Genomic DNA, 12,992 nt, shown 5'->3' on the forward strand with positions numbered 1-12,992 from the left:
AAATATTGGGTATTGGTATCACAAAAGAGTATGAAATATTTGACACCACAAACAATTGTAAGTTGTGTGTTAACCAACAAATTGTTAGATATAAATTTATCCTCATGGTCCACTATTTTTTAATTAAAAGGTAATAGATAATAAAACAAAACTTTAAACAATATTTTTACAAGTAAAATATTAAATGTAGAAATCAATCGTATTAAATTGTGCCAACCAAACTTTGCAAGCACAAGCAATTTGATAAAAAACAATAAAGAGGCATATTTTTTTTGGTACAAATAACTCTTGCTTCAGTAAGTAAGAAAGAACCTTATAACAAACCTACATAAGTGTTAGTAAACTTTTATGCTTTTCTATAATAAGTATAGAAAACATTAAATATATGTATACTGCAATTTTAGTAAAAAAATATTTTTATTTGTTATTTCGATCTAAACTACTTTGGCTTTTGCAACAGGGGTGTTATAGTTTATGTAACTTTACTGTTTGAGGTGGTGCATCACTGAAATGCTTAGAAGCATGTGTCTAGCCAAATGTTAAGAACATGAGGACATCAATGTCAAGAAATGGGGATACAGCCAAAGAAGGCGGTACAACGGTCATCAGTCATGCTGCTAATCAGAGTATTCGCTCCTATAGCACCAATCAAGCATATCTCTATGCCATGCGTGAAGACCTTGCTGATTGGTTAAAGGTACATTCAGACTCTTTCTTTTATTAGCAGTATATACTTGTTGAAAAGTTTAACTAGCATTGGATACTAAAAAAAATAATTGCTGTATTTGTGTGTTGATTTTCAGAATTTGTTTTCCTACTAGTGGGCACACTTTACACTAAGGATATTTTTAATTTGTAGAAAACAGACATGACAGTACGATACACAAACTTTTTTTTCTATAGGTAAAATCAGGGGTTCTTCAACTTTTTTTAATGCAGCCCCCTAAAAATTTTTTGCCTCGCGTTGACCACGGTAGGCAAATAAAATCAAAAATGACGTCACAAATTTACGTCATAATAAGACAAAAAAAAATTGGATTCCTTCTTAAAAAAACTTCATTACTTCTTAAATATACACTAATATTTCAATTGGACTTTCATGTACCCCTTAAAACTAGTTAAGGTGTCCTTGGACCACAGTTTGAGAACCCCTATTATAAATAAGCTTGTTCTGTGTTGCTGCACTTTTTATGTTTTTGGGACTTGTTTAAATAAATTTCCATTTTTTTCAGAACCTCTATGCTGTGGATATTAATGTTACAAACTTTTTTGAATGTTTGGAAAATGGTACGCTGCTCTGCCAACATGCAAATAATATAACAACTTGTGCCAACTATTTTATCAATGTCAACCATAGTAATCTAAGTATTCCAACACAGAAGTTAAACTATAATCAGGTAAGTTTAGACTATTTTATAATTATATGTAGTCCTAAAAAATGCAAGTAGCCACCAAAGTCATATAATTAAATAAAAGTAACTTATTATAAGCTTCTCCATTGTTTACTGGTTTATGTTGGATGGAGTATTTCTTTTGTTGAATGTGCCAGTTTATTACCATCTTCTGTTGTTAGGCTATTCAAATCACACCCTTAAAACCTTGTGAATATACTTAAGTGTTTGTAGATTAAATTATTGTAAAATATAACTTTTTTCTTGATAATTTAATAATAATTTTTATCTAAAAAGTTGTTTAAAAATTATATTCAGGATGTTGTTTTACTTATGATGTATGCTTCTCCATGTTCTAAATATTTTTGTATTATTTATAGGGAAAATTTGTGCGTGCCGCTAGCTTCTTCGCTCGAGATAACATTGCTAGTTTTATTGGCTGGTGCCGGAAAGAATTGTCGATTCCAGAAAGCATCATGTTTGAAACCAATGATCTTGTTTTGCGATTCAATGAAAAGAATGTGATATTGTGTCTGCTAGAGGTATATATATGTTGTATAGATATATATATGTGTCATTTATGTCACACAAAAAGTATTTTAATATGTTTGTCATAAAAAGTAGTAATAGATCTTCATATAAATAGCATATTTGAAACACTTACTCTCTTTAGGTTGTTATGCTTTTTTTATAAAATTAGACATAAAATATAAAAAAAAATAAAAAAATAAAAAATAAATGAATGTTTTATTGATCCCCGTGTGAAACTTGATGATTTTTATAAGCAAAACACCTTTTTATTTTGAAACGATGCGGCTGGGGTTGTTAATAGTTTTTTCCTAACTCAGCTCAAAATAGTTGTACATTAGAATCACCAGGTTTAAAACAAAAATTAAAAATTTAGTTGAACTTTCAAAATCCAACAGAATATTTTTAAAACCACAAAGAGACTACCAATAACTAAATTTCAAATCCCTACAGGTCAAAATACTTTTTTGAATTAAAAAAACATTTTTAGCCACACATCTGAGAAATATGTATATATTCAACTTTAGTCAAAACTTTCTTGCGCTATACAAGTACAATTCTGTTGCTTTAAGCCATTGTGTGGCCAAAGTTTACTGTCCAAACAAAAGTTAGCACACAAATGTGTTTGTGTTGTAAATTACTATAGCCGCTGGAGTGACTGGACGTCATTGGGGAAAGCGTCACCATAAAATGTATTGTTGTCAGAAAGATTTAGCATATTTGCCTTCACCTATTTGTTCAAGCCTATTTGTTTGGTGGTATATATAACACTGAATGTGTGCCATTCAAGTATAAGTTGTAACTTATGTTAACCCAAGATAAGGAAACATTTATGTAGTTGTTAAACATCTTTACCAATAAAGTAACTACTGGTTTTAAGGCAATTAAACATTTTACAAAACTCAACAACAGCACTAAAAGTAATGTAAAGTCAACAGCAGCACTAAAAGTAAAGCACTAACGATATAATACAGTGGTTATCATCCGGGGTGCCTTTTCTAATACTTGAGGGTACCACAACACAGAGATTTTCGCTCAACTCTTACAACTTTTTGTGTAAGATTAGAGTGAAATAATTCCAATTATAACTCCCTACATTGTGAGTGGTTGTGGGTTGTTTCAGTTCTGTTTATTGTGATATTCTATTAAATTACCTATGGAAAATCTTATAGGAATGCAGCAATAGAATTATTATTTCTGAGGGGCGCCGCCAGCCATAAAAGCTTAAAAATACTGCTATAATATATATACTATCACTTCAAATGTTTCATCTCAATTAAATAAAAATTCATGATAACAACTGCTGAACAGGGCTATGTTAAAATATATATTTTTTATTACAGCTACTATGATATTCATTCCATTTTCTTATATTGCAATTGTTTTGGCAGGTGGCTCGAAGAGGAAGTCGCTTTGGAATACCTGCCCCCGTTTTAGTTCAAATGGAGCAAGATATTGATCAAGAAATTGAAGAGGAAAAAAACCAACAGAAAATGAATGTTGCACCATCTAAACCACGAAAACAAAATATTCCATGTGACTTTAAATCCCTCGACGAAATGGTACAAATATTTTCTTTTGACCCATCAATTGTTTCCTGTTAACATTGTTTCTACTTTTTATTCTGTTTAGCAACATTTTGTTCTGTCAATATTTTATTTCTGTTTGTTTTAATTTTATTCTGTTTAGGTCCAATATATCTTGGGAATGTGTACTTGCCCCAGCCAATTTCCTATGATCAAAGTATCAGATGGAAAATACAAAGTCGGTGACTCTAAAAATGTTATCTTTTTGCGGGTATGTAAAGTCATGCTATTTGAATGTTCAATGAATATTCCATGCATTCCAACATTATTGCTCATACCAGATCTTGAGGCAACACGTTATGGTCAGAGTTGGAGGTGGCTGGGACACTTTGGAACATTACCTCAACAAACATGATCCTTGTCGCTGCCAAAGACATAAAGTTGAAAAGAGTATTTCGCCAAGGTAATTGGTATTCTATACAGTTTGTTTTTAACCTTTGTATTAGGTGTAGATTTATGCCAACAATTTTCTTCCTTCGATATTACCCTTGACAGTGTTTTAGTATATGGGTGCAACTCGATTTTTTTTAGCAAAAATTCAAACATTGCTCTTTACCTTGTGAGTTTTAATCTGTACTGTACACATTTAGATTTAGCTGCAATACATTTAAAGTAAAATCCATTAGAGAATTTGTAGTAACAATTGACATTACATATTATATAGATATGTTACTGTTGCCGTTAAGTAAAAGCATGAACCCGAAATTGTTCCATTTTTTCCACATTTTTCATATTTGTTATATTAAGTGATGCAGTTTCTTAATTTTTCCCAGAAAACCACATTGCCTGTATTATTCATTCCCATCTTGTAATGCCTATTTAACAGGCATATGTATGTTTTTATATGACATGGATATTAGGCACTATTATCTTAAGTTTTTAAACAAAACAATATATATTTCAAGCAAAAACGTTTGCCACTACTTGGATATTTCGCGAAATGTATTTGTAATATTATTAATATTCTCTTGTCCCAAAAATAGTCACTCTCTCGGACTGGTTATTATGTAGATGTGTGGTAGCCTGATCCATATTTATTTACTATTTTTTAAGTGATTTAGTTCTGTAATAACAAATTTTTTTGTCAAAGACACCATTGTATAAATCCACTTATGCAAAAACACCCAAGAACAATAGTAAAAGTTGAGAATTTTGTTTAAATTTTATTTTTATGCAATAAACTTTACTACTCGTATACTTTTGTTAGACCCAGTCGGTCTGTGCAATCCAGTTCTTACGGAAGGCAATCAGTGCCATCAAGAGATCCATCACCCAAAAAAAAGAGCATAAGTAAGATTTCATCTGGTGTGTTTTAACATGAATATAATTGGATCTAACTACTATGCTATATCTGACACTGTAAAGATTTGAAGATTTGCTTTTGTTCCCCAAGGTACTGTATAAACCACTATTGGCCATCCTGTGACACATTGTGTCATTGCAAGTGGCACACTATTCCCAAGAGATAACAAAAAAGCGTGCTTGCTTGTAAATATAATAAATAGCAGAATTCTGATTTAGATATGTTTATCTTGTCTGTATGTAAAACTATTTTCTATTTAAACTTGTCAATAGCTTACATATATTATTAGTAGTACATTTAGAAATAACCAATTACTATAATTCAGGCGATTTCAAAAATTTTAATAAAGAAAATGTGGAATACCTACCTCTACATCAGCTACTTGTTTTCAAACGAGTATATATAAACTTATATTTCAAATGATTGTACAACAAAATAATAAATGCATAACTACCAAATTACTTTTTTATACTTAACTGGACTGAAAGGGGGTAAAAAGGCTTATTTCAATTAAAAGTCAAAAAATGGAGTATGGGAAACAAACATGTGTTACCCTGTGTATAAACAAACTAAAATGTTCAAGGGTATTTCCAGGTAATTCACAGCTTATCCATACAGCTCAAAAGTGTGTGATACCTTCCAAGCCTACATAAATGCTAACAAAAACAACTAATTGTTTTAACTTTAGATAGAGTCTAAATAACTTGTTGTTTAGGTGTTACGAATGACCAACCTCAGACAAACAGGCTAAGCATTAACCTTAGTTCAACGCAACCAATAACGTAAGTAGCTATAGAGAATTTACATGTTTTTTATCACACTGCTTATCATATTGGTTCATTGTAAATAACAGTTATGCTATTGTTTTAGATGTAAAATATAAGTTTGTTGCAATATAGGTAGCTCAAACAGATAATCATTTATACATTCTTGTAAGTCTGCCAAGTTTCTTCAGCTTGTATACACATGTTCAGCAAAACATTATAAAAGTAAAATTAGATATTGGGGGTTGCCCGACAATTTATACCAACAAAATCTGGTATTCATGCTTTGTACCAATTTGTTTTGAAAACAATTTATATTTTGATACATGGTACCAAAATTGTTGGGCCTTTTGTTTTGTATCTTTTGAATGTTATGATATAAAATCTAACATAATTATTTGAATAAAGCTTTGGCAATACCTTAGGCAATTCAAAACAGTGTTTGTAACCCATTTAAAGCCACCAGAAGCTACGGGCTTACTATCTATCATAAGAGAAAAAACAATAAAATAAAAAAATACATAAATTAAAAAATTACAGTGAAACAATCAAGGCACATAACAGTGAAAAAATATGGTTCTGTGCACAGATTTAGTCAAAACAGACATGGCTTTAGCACATGTGTGCACTAATTTAGTTTAGTGGAGAACAACTTTTTATTACTATTTGTGTTGAATCGAAAAGTTATTACTATTTGTGACGTATAGTAGTTTATTAATCAGTTATTCAAGGTGGACAATGGAAGAAGAGAGCACTGCTCTAATTTACAAAAGTTAGGGCATGTGACCCCTTTGAAACTGAGTACTTGAGAATCATTAATAAAAGAATGTTGGGAAATATTAAGTGTTGTAGCTTTGAATATATACGATTTTTGTTGTGATCATGCAATTTATATGTTCTGATATTTTAAATAAGAAAATATACAAATTCTTTTTGCAATGTGTCATGGCCTTGCTTTGACGTGTTAAAACTCTCTTTTTTGTAGAAAGCTGAGAAACTCTTCTGTAACCCCTGTCAATCCTCAACCAAGAACTAATTATCGTTTAAGTGAACACCAACATAGCGTTTTTAACAGGTATGTTAAAAATCTGTTTTTGTATGTAATTGCAAAGCATCTGAAAGGTTGCGAGTAGTACAGTTTTAAAATACAAATAGATGTCAATTTACTGCCACACCAAATTGATGGCTTTGATTAGTATCTTGAGGTATGGCCTACCTTGTTTTTATATTTATGTTTAATGTGAGGAAATTACATCAACACTCAGGAAATTGCATCGATACTACTACAAACCAATTTATTTAGGTTTGTTAATACATCGCAATAGTACGTTATTGTTACATTACAAAAACAGCAAATACAAACCTATGTGTATGTTATGTTAAAATAGGTGACCATTTAGTTAAGCTGCATGTTAAAAGAGTCCAGAATTTTTAAAAGTTTAATTCTAAGAAAGATTTTAGTTTTTTGTACACCGAACCTGTAAAATTATTTTTTTACCTTTAGTAGATACCAGTCTTATGAAATTTGTGACTCACTGACATAATTTTTATCTTTAGACAAGTGAATAACATCTGTCAACTATAATAGTTCACTTCGACAATCTTACTTATAAGATGCAATAACACATAATGACAAATAATTGTAATGACACCCTATAGCGATCACAATGGTTAAGGACCGACTGAGCCATGCATTTTTGTTTTTGTACAAACCTTTGCAACCATTATCCATTATTACACATCGCAAGGATTATATTTAACAAAAAAAAAATTGTACATATTTTTAGACTCAGCAGACCGAAAAGCACTCCACCAATCCGAACGAGACCCACCGATCATCAGGATGATGCCCTACTAGTCCAGCGTAATCGCACTGGGGCGCACAATGTTAAACGTAGCTCACAAACCACAAGTTCCAGGTTTGGCCTGTTTATGCATACCATTTTTAGTGTACTTTACTACCGTGTAATTAAAGTGTTAAATCATTAAAAAAATAAATAAAAGGACTTACAGACTAAGGTGATAATACCCGTGCCCGGTGACCACAAAAAACGCTGTATAAATTTTCATTTGTTCAGATTATTTACTCAGCCTAATATATTATAAAGCAGGGTTGGCCAACATGTCGATGGCGATCAATCAGTACTTATAATGAACTACGAGTAGAGCTTTTAAAAGGAAATCCAGTCAGAATACTCCAAACCTTACTATAACCGTACACCGGGAGCCTTACTATAACCGTACACCGGGAGCCTTACTATAACCGTACACCGGGAGCCTTACTATAACCGTACACCGGGAGCCTTACTATAACCGTACACCGGGAGCCTTACTATAACCGTACACCGGGAGCCTTACTATAACCGTACACCGGGAGCCTTACTATAACCGTACACCGGGAGCCTTACTATAACCTGCTTCGTTTCTTTAGGCCTTCAACCGCAAGAGATGCCAGTCCTAAAATTACTGTGAATACACCGAGAACTTCGCGTACTTCACAGAAAAAAGCAGTGAGTTACATAAAATTCGACTGCCAAACGAATAAATCGTAAAATAAAGTGTTGCTATTGGTGCATATATTGAGCAATGCTTACTATTACAGACACCTACAAGCACAAGATCAAAGAGCGTGTTCAGCAGCCCCACTAAACAGCTTGGCAGCACATATCCACCAAAACTTTCGCCAACCAGAACAAGTAAGCCACTGAGTTAAATGATTTGCTTAATATGGATGAACATTTCTTGAACAACTTATTTTATACCAGTAGTTGGGTTATATAAAAGGACAATAAGTACATATAAGAACCTAACAATAATAAAATTCCAAAAGTGCAGATTTTTTCTATCGCTCTTCTCGTCTCTACATAAGGTAAAAAATGCACTCGCCTGTTGACGAGAGTTTGCCAATCAGCACTCGCCCTGGCGAAATAACACTCGCCAAAAATTTTGGCACGCCGACTGCGACTCTTCCTCCTACCTGATTGATTTTCAACACTAATTTAACATTAACATGCCTTTTATGTCAATGCATCAACATAGATCTCGTATGACCGAATTGGATCTTTTACTGGACTATGGAAAGCGTAGGACTTTTTACCATATTATGCGCTTGTTTGTTTTATTTTTGTGGTTGCGCGAATTGTCGTTAACGATTTATCATAGTAAAAGAAGAGGATATCAATAATCATATACCCGGATCGAAGTGCACTTGCAATGGCTTGTTCCTTGTCGATAGTTTGTTATGTCAAATTGCTCATTTAAACCAATTTTTGTCATTTATCTTTTTTTTTTATTTCTTTAATTTCGAAATTTGTAAGTATTTTTATTTTGGTTTGCTAACTTTATTTGTTTTTTTGTAACTTCCAATCTGTTTTTTGCAGGGACCTCATTGCCAACGAATCCTATTGAACCTACTAGGTAAGATTGAATGAAGTAAATAGGGAAGCTAAAAGAACTTCCTCTTAATGAAATGTGCTTTGGATTTTATTAGATAGTAACCGTTAGAGAGAATTTGCCATCAAACAGTGTTATTACTGAGTACGTTATCTGTTTGTGTATGATCAACTATCAATGTGTGGTAACATTGTGTAATGTATTTTGCTGACATTAGTACGCCGAAAACGAACTTTTATCATCACAAGTGATTTTTAAGCATATTGATATGTCTACAGAAATGGCCCTTCAATGGATATAAGCAAATCGGAGAGAGACATACTTGCGGCTTTAGAGCGGGAATGTCTTCAAAACCAGGCCTCTCTATCAATTTTTCAAGAAAAGGTATGCTGTAATTTTTCTCTTGTATTGCTAATGAGTTTGAACTTAACCACTGGTTAGAATATTTTGCTTGTGTGTGAACTGGTACAAAACTGTTCTTTAACTTTTTTGACATCCAATCAGTGTTAAATCAACTTTAACATTTTAGAAAGCTAAAAACGTAAACATGTAATAGGCTCTCGGGTATAAATCGTTCATAATTTGACGAATTTGACAAAACATCTTTCATAACATTATCAGATGGGCCAGCACACTTTGTCAACATCAAGTGAGGAAGATTTGGAAGTTGCTCTTCACATGCAAACAAACAGAACAAGAACATCGTCGTCCTCTTCTGGAACCCTGGTCAAACCTAGAAAAGACAAGTAAGGCGTTTCAAATGTTTTTTTTATAAATTTACACTAGCAAGAAGTAGAGATTTGATTTCACATGCATTTTGCAGTTCAGGTTCATTAGTTTCGTTTAACATAATTATGTAAAGGAATATATTTATTTTGTGTTAAAGATAAAGGTGTATAAATATACTTTTGCTCCCAGGCATTGTTTCAATTGTAAAATAATTATTCGGATTTTTTTTTAATTTTGCCGGAAGAACAGTTTACAATGGATAAATGTGTATGTTTGTAATAGGAAAACTATTGACAGATTTTAGAATTAGAACCAGACTGTGTCTAATCTTGGTTTCTACCGTTCTGGGAAATCGTAATCAGTTCCTGATTGTTATCTGAAATTAACTCTAGAAAGTTACCAAGGCTGGACGGTTATTGTTCGCGCTAGTTCGTTGGCAAAAGAAATCATTCGTCATCCCAATTCCGTTATTACCATGTCCTGAAAAGTAAAACCTTCCCTATGTAGAAATATATATATATATATATAACATTGCTGTTTACGAGTGAGCGTACCTTAAAAACGGTTAAAATTAAACCAAATTAACAGGGTTCTAGAATGTTTATAAAGTTTAAAATATGGCCAATCAATCGGTTATTTCACGATTTTTTCTCAATCACGAACTTGCATCATACTATAAAACTATGCTGTTGGTTCGTAATATACCGTGGATGCTACTTGTTTTAAACGGAAGGGACCTATAGCAGGGGTGTCCAATATGAGGACTTACTAAAAAATGGCACGCAAGCCCCCCAAAATACAGCCAATTGTCAAAATAGCTAAATTTGTTATACAACCAATTGCCATTGTTTATTCACAAGACAAAACAATTCCAGCAATTACGACAACAAACAACTAATGATATTATAACATTATGCTGTTTTCATTTTTTGTATAAAAGCGCTTTTAATATTAGAAATAAATAGTTGCTAAACTGTGGCACGGAAAAAAGTTATAAGATAAAAATTGGCACGTCCGCATGTTTGAGTTGGACACCCCTGACCTATTGGATAGTCGATAAACTCGAGTTTCACACCAATCACGCAAAACTCTCCGTCTTTTTAAGCAGACGGGACGCGCCCGATCGGCGCTCGCGAATCCCAACCCCGGTGTCGCACCATAAACCTCGCATCTTTAGCTACGAGAAGAGTAGACGCCACTCCGAAGACCTGCTCTCGTCGGAAAACGGCAACAACAACAACGACAACAGCTCGTACAATAACAACAATAAGGGCGAAGATTCGAAGCTTCAAAGTCGGGCTGTTGAATCGTCGTCGCGTCGCTCGCGTTCGGCGACCAGACGCCCGGTTTCGTGCGACCTCAGCAAAAGCTATAAGGACGCTTATTTGTACCAGGCCCAGGACGAGGTATTCAGTGGACAGCAGCAGTCACGGAGGAGGCGACAACCCGAAGAACCCCGGCAAACCTTTACGTCTGCGCCCGCCGAGCCGATTTCCGAGCCCGTACGTCAGCCCTACCCGTTCGGCCAGGCCGACTCGGCGTTTAGGAGATCCGCCTACAAGCATTCACGCGACAGCCGATTCTCAGAACCGCAACCGCAATGGGTTTGAGGTAAATGTTGTGTCGAACTGTTGTTCAACGAGCTTTCCATCACAATAAGTTTGTTTCCATCCTAGCTTCGTTGAGTTATGCACTTTCCGAGTCAGAAGGCTTCACTTCTCTATAAATCCAAGTGTTGAGTTTGATAATGCCGTCGTGTGGGCGTTGTACTATTGTGCTTTGCGTCGCTGAGTTGAAATCGTTGGTTAGTTTTAAGTTACCGCAGAAATCGCGCTTAAACGTTACGTACTTTGTTGATTCTTCAAAACGCATCCTGTTGATTTAATTTTAAGTTCCGAGTTTTTAGAAGCATGCGATATTTTCAATTTCTTTTATAAGTATGAGGTTTTTGTGGTTCGTAGTATGGACAGTCTAACGCTCTTATTTGGTACACAGTAACTTTACAGCACTATACACAATACCGTCCATATCTTTTATACGTTTTTAGGAACAACGTTGCACCTATTTTGATAATGATTAACATAAGTCTACAAAGCATAAACAACATTAAAATATGCCTTTTTAGTTCATGTTTTTTTATAGTTTTATGTTGATGCCGTCATACTCAACTTTGTATGTTATTTACCATATAGTATAGCAGAAACAGGACTTGATTTGTTCTCGTGTTTGCATGTCGTCCCCAAAAAAGTTGTATAACTGAAAAGGAAAAGACGGTCCCATCAATTACTTGTGCAAATTTGAATGAACATTTCAAGGCCTGTACAAAAATCGTGTTACCCCTATTTTTTATGTATGAAACCTCTTTCGCTCTAGCTATAGTGTTTAGCTGTTAGCTTGCTATGTTATTTCTTCGTCGGCGCTCGAATGCTTTTCTTGGCCTTTTTTTGCTTGTAAAAGAAATTACTATATTTTTATACCTTATAATTCAGTTATAGCTTGTTGCCAAGATGTATTGTTTATTAATGTGGTGTTTTAATGCTCACTGTGAACAAAGCTTTAATTTTTTTAAAAGATTTCTATAACGTAATGTCTAATCATGTAATAAATATATAGTGTTACATAATTTAGTGTTAATCTAAGAACTCGGTTAGTGTTTGTTGCCGTAGCATGTAAAGATTGTAAAGTATTTCAGTCAGTGTTTAGGATGCCGAACCAATAATTCGTCGAAAGACAAAACGAGATCAACTTCCGTTGATCTTTACCAATTACTACGCGTGTGTATAGTATACGTACGATTTAAACTTTGGAATAGACTAAAGTTTTCCTTGGTAACCTTTCTGGGTTTGTAGGCTATAATCAGTCGATACTTATCGATACCGACACACCAGAAGATTTACTGCGAGGTTTAAGAATAAATAGATTCCATTAGCAAATGGTGTACTTCGGATTCTTGCAAAGAGTGGTTCAGCGTTTACAATTCATAATACAAAAGCGTGTACGCGAGTTGAGTAATTAGGCTGTCAGGAGTGTTGGACCATTTTACCTTTTTTTATCGCTTGTGCATCATTTAGTATTATATAAGTAATCAAAATCAGCAACGTCGTCGTATTAAACTGCACACTGAAGTGCCTTGACAGCTCCATTTTACCAATAAAATCTCCAATTTTCCAAATGTTGATTATGACCATATGTTCCACACAACTGTATCGTTGGTAAACGGATTGAATACTTTTTCATTGTTTCCCGTAGGCTATGGGGCAATTTTCGGTCGTCCCATACTTTGTCGAGGATTGATTAC

The 12,992-nt window shown here is 33.8% G+C and overlaps 1 protein-coding gene across 1 annotated transcript; it reads left to right on the top strand.

Annotated features, from left to right (window-relative positions):
- Positions 1–472: 472 nt before the first annotated feature.
- LOC146140825 (uncharacterized) lies at positions 473–12,277 on the top strand. Its single transcript, XM_083391902.1, has 16 exons — positions 473–697; positions 1,233–1,397; positions 1,772–1,933; positions 3,311–3,481; positions 3,609–3,716; positions 3,787–3,908; positions 4,713–4,795; positions 5,524–5,590; positions 6,558–6,647; positions 7,360–7,491; positions 8,004–8,082; positions 8,175–8,268; positions 8,953–8,989; positions 9,244–9,349; positions 9,587–9,711; positions 10,800–12,277. Exons 1-16 carry the CDS (start codon positions 548–550, stop codon positions 11,302–11,304), a joined length of 2,196 nt encoding a protein of 731 aa, XP_083248028.1. The 5' UTR covers positions 473–547; the 3' UTR covers positions 11,305–12,277.
- The last annotated feature ends 715 nt before the right edge of the window (positions 12,278–12,992 follow it).

The sequence above is a fragment of the Ascidiella aspersa genome, chromosome 6, assembly GCF_963924565.1.
Source record: "Ascidiella aspersa chromosome 6, kaAscAspe10.2, whole genome shotgun sequence".
Lineage (NCBI taxonomy): Eukaryota > Metazoa > Chordata > Ascidiacea > Phlebobranchia > Ascidiidae > Ascidiella > Ascidiella aspersa.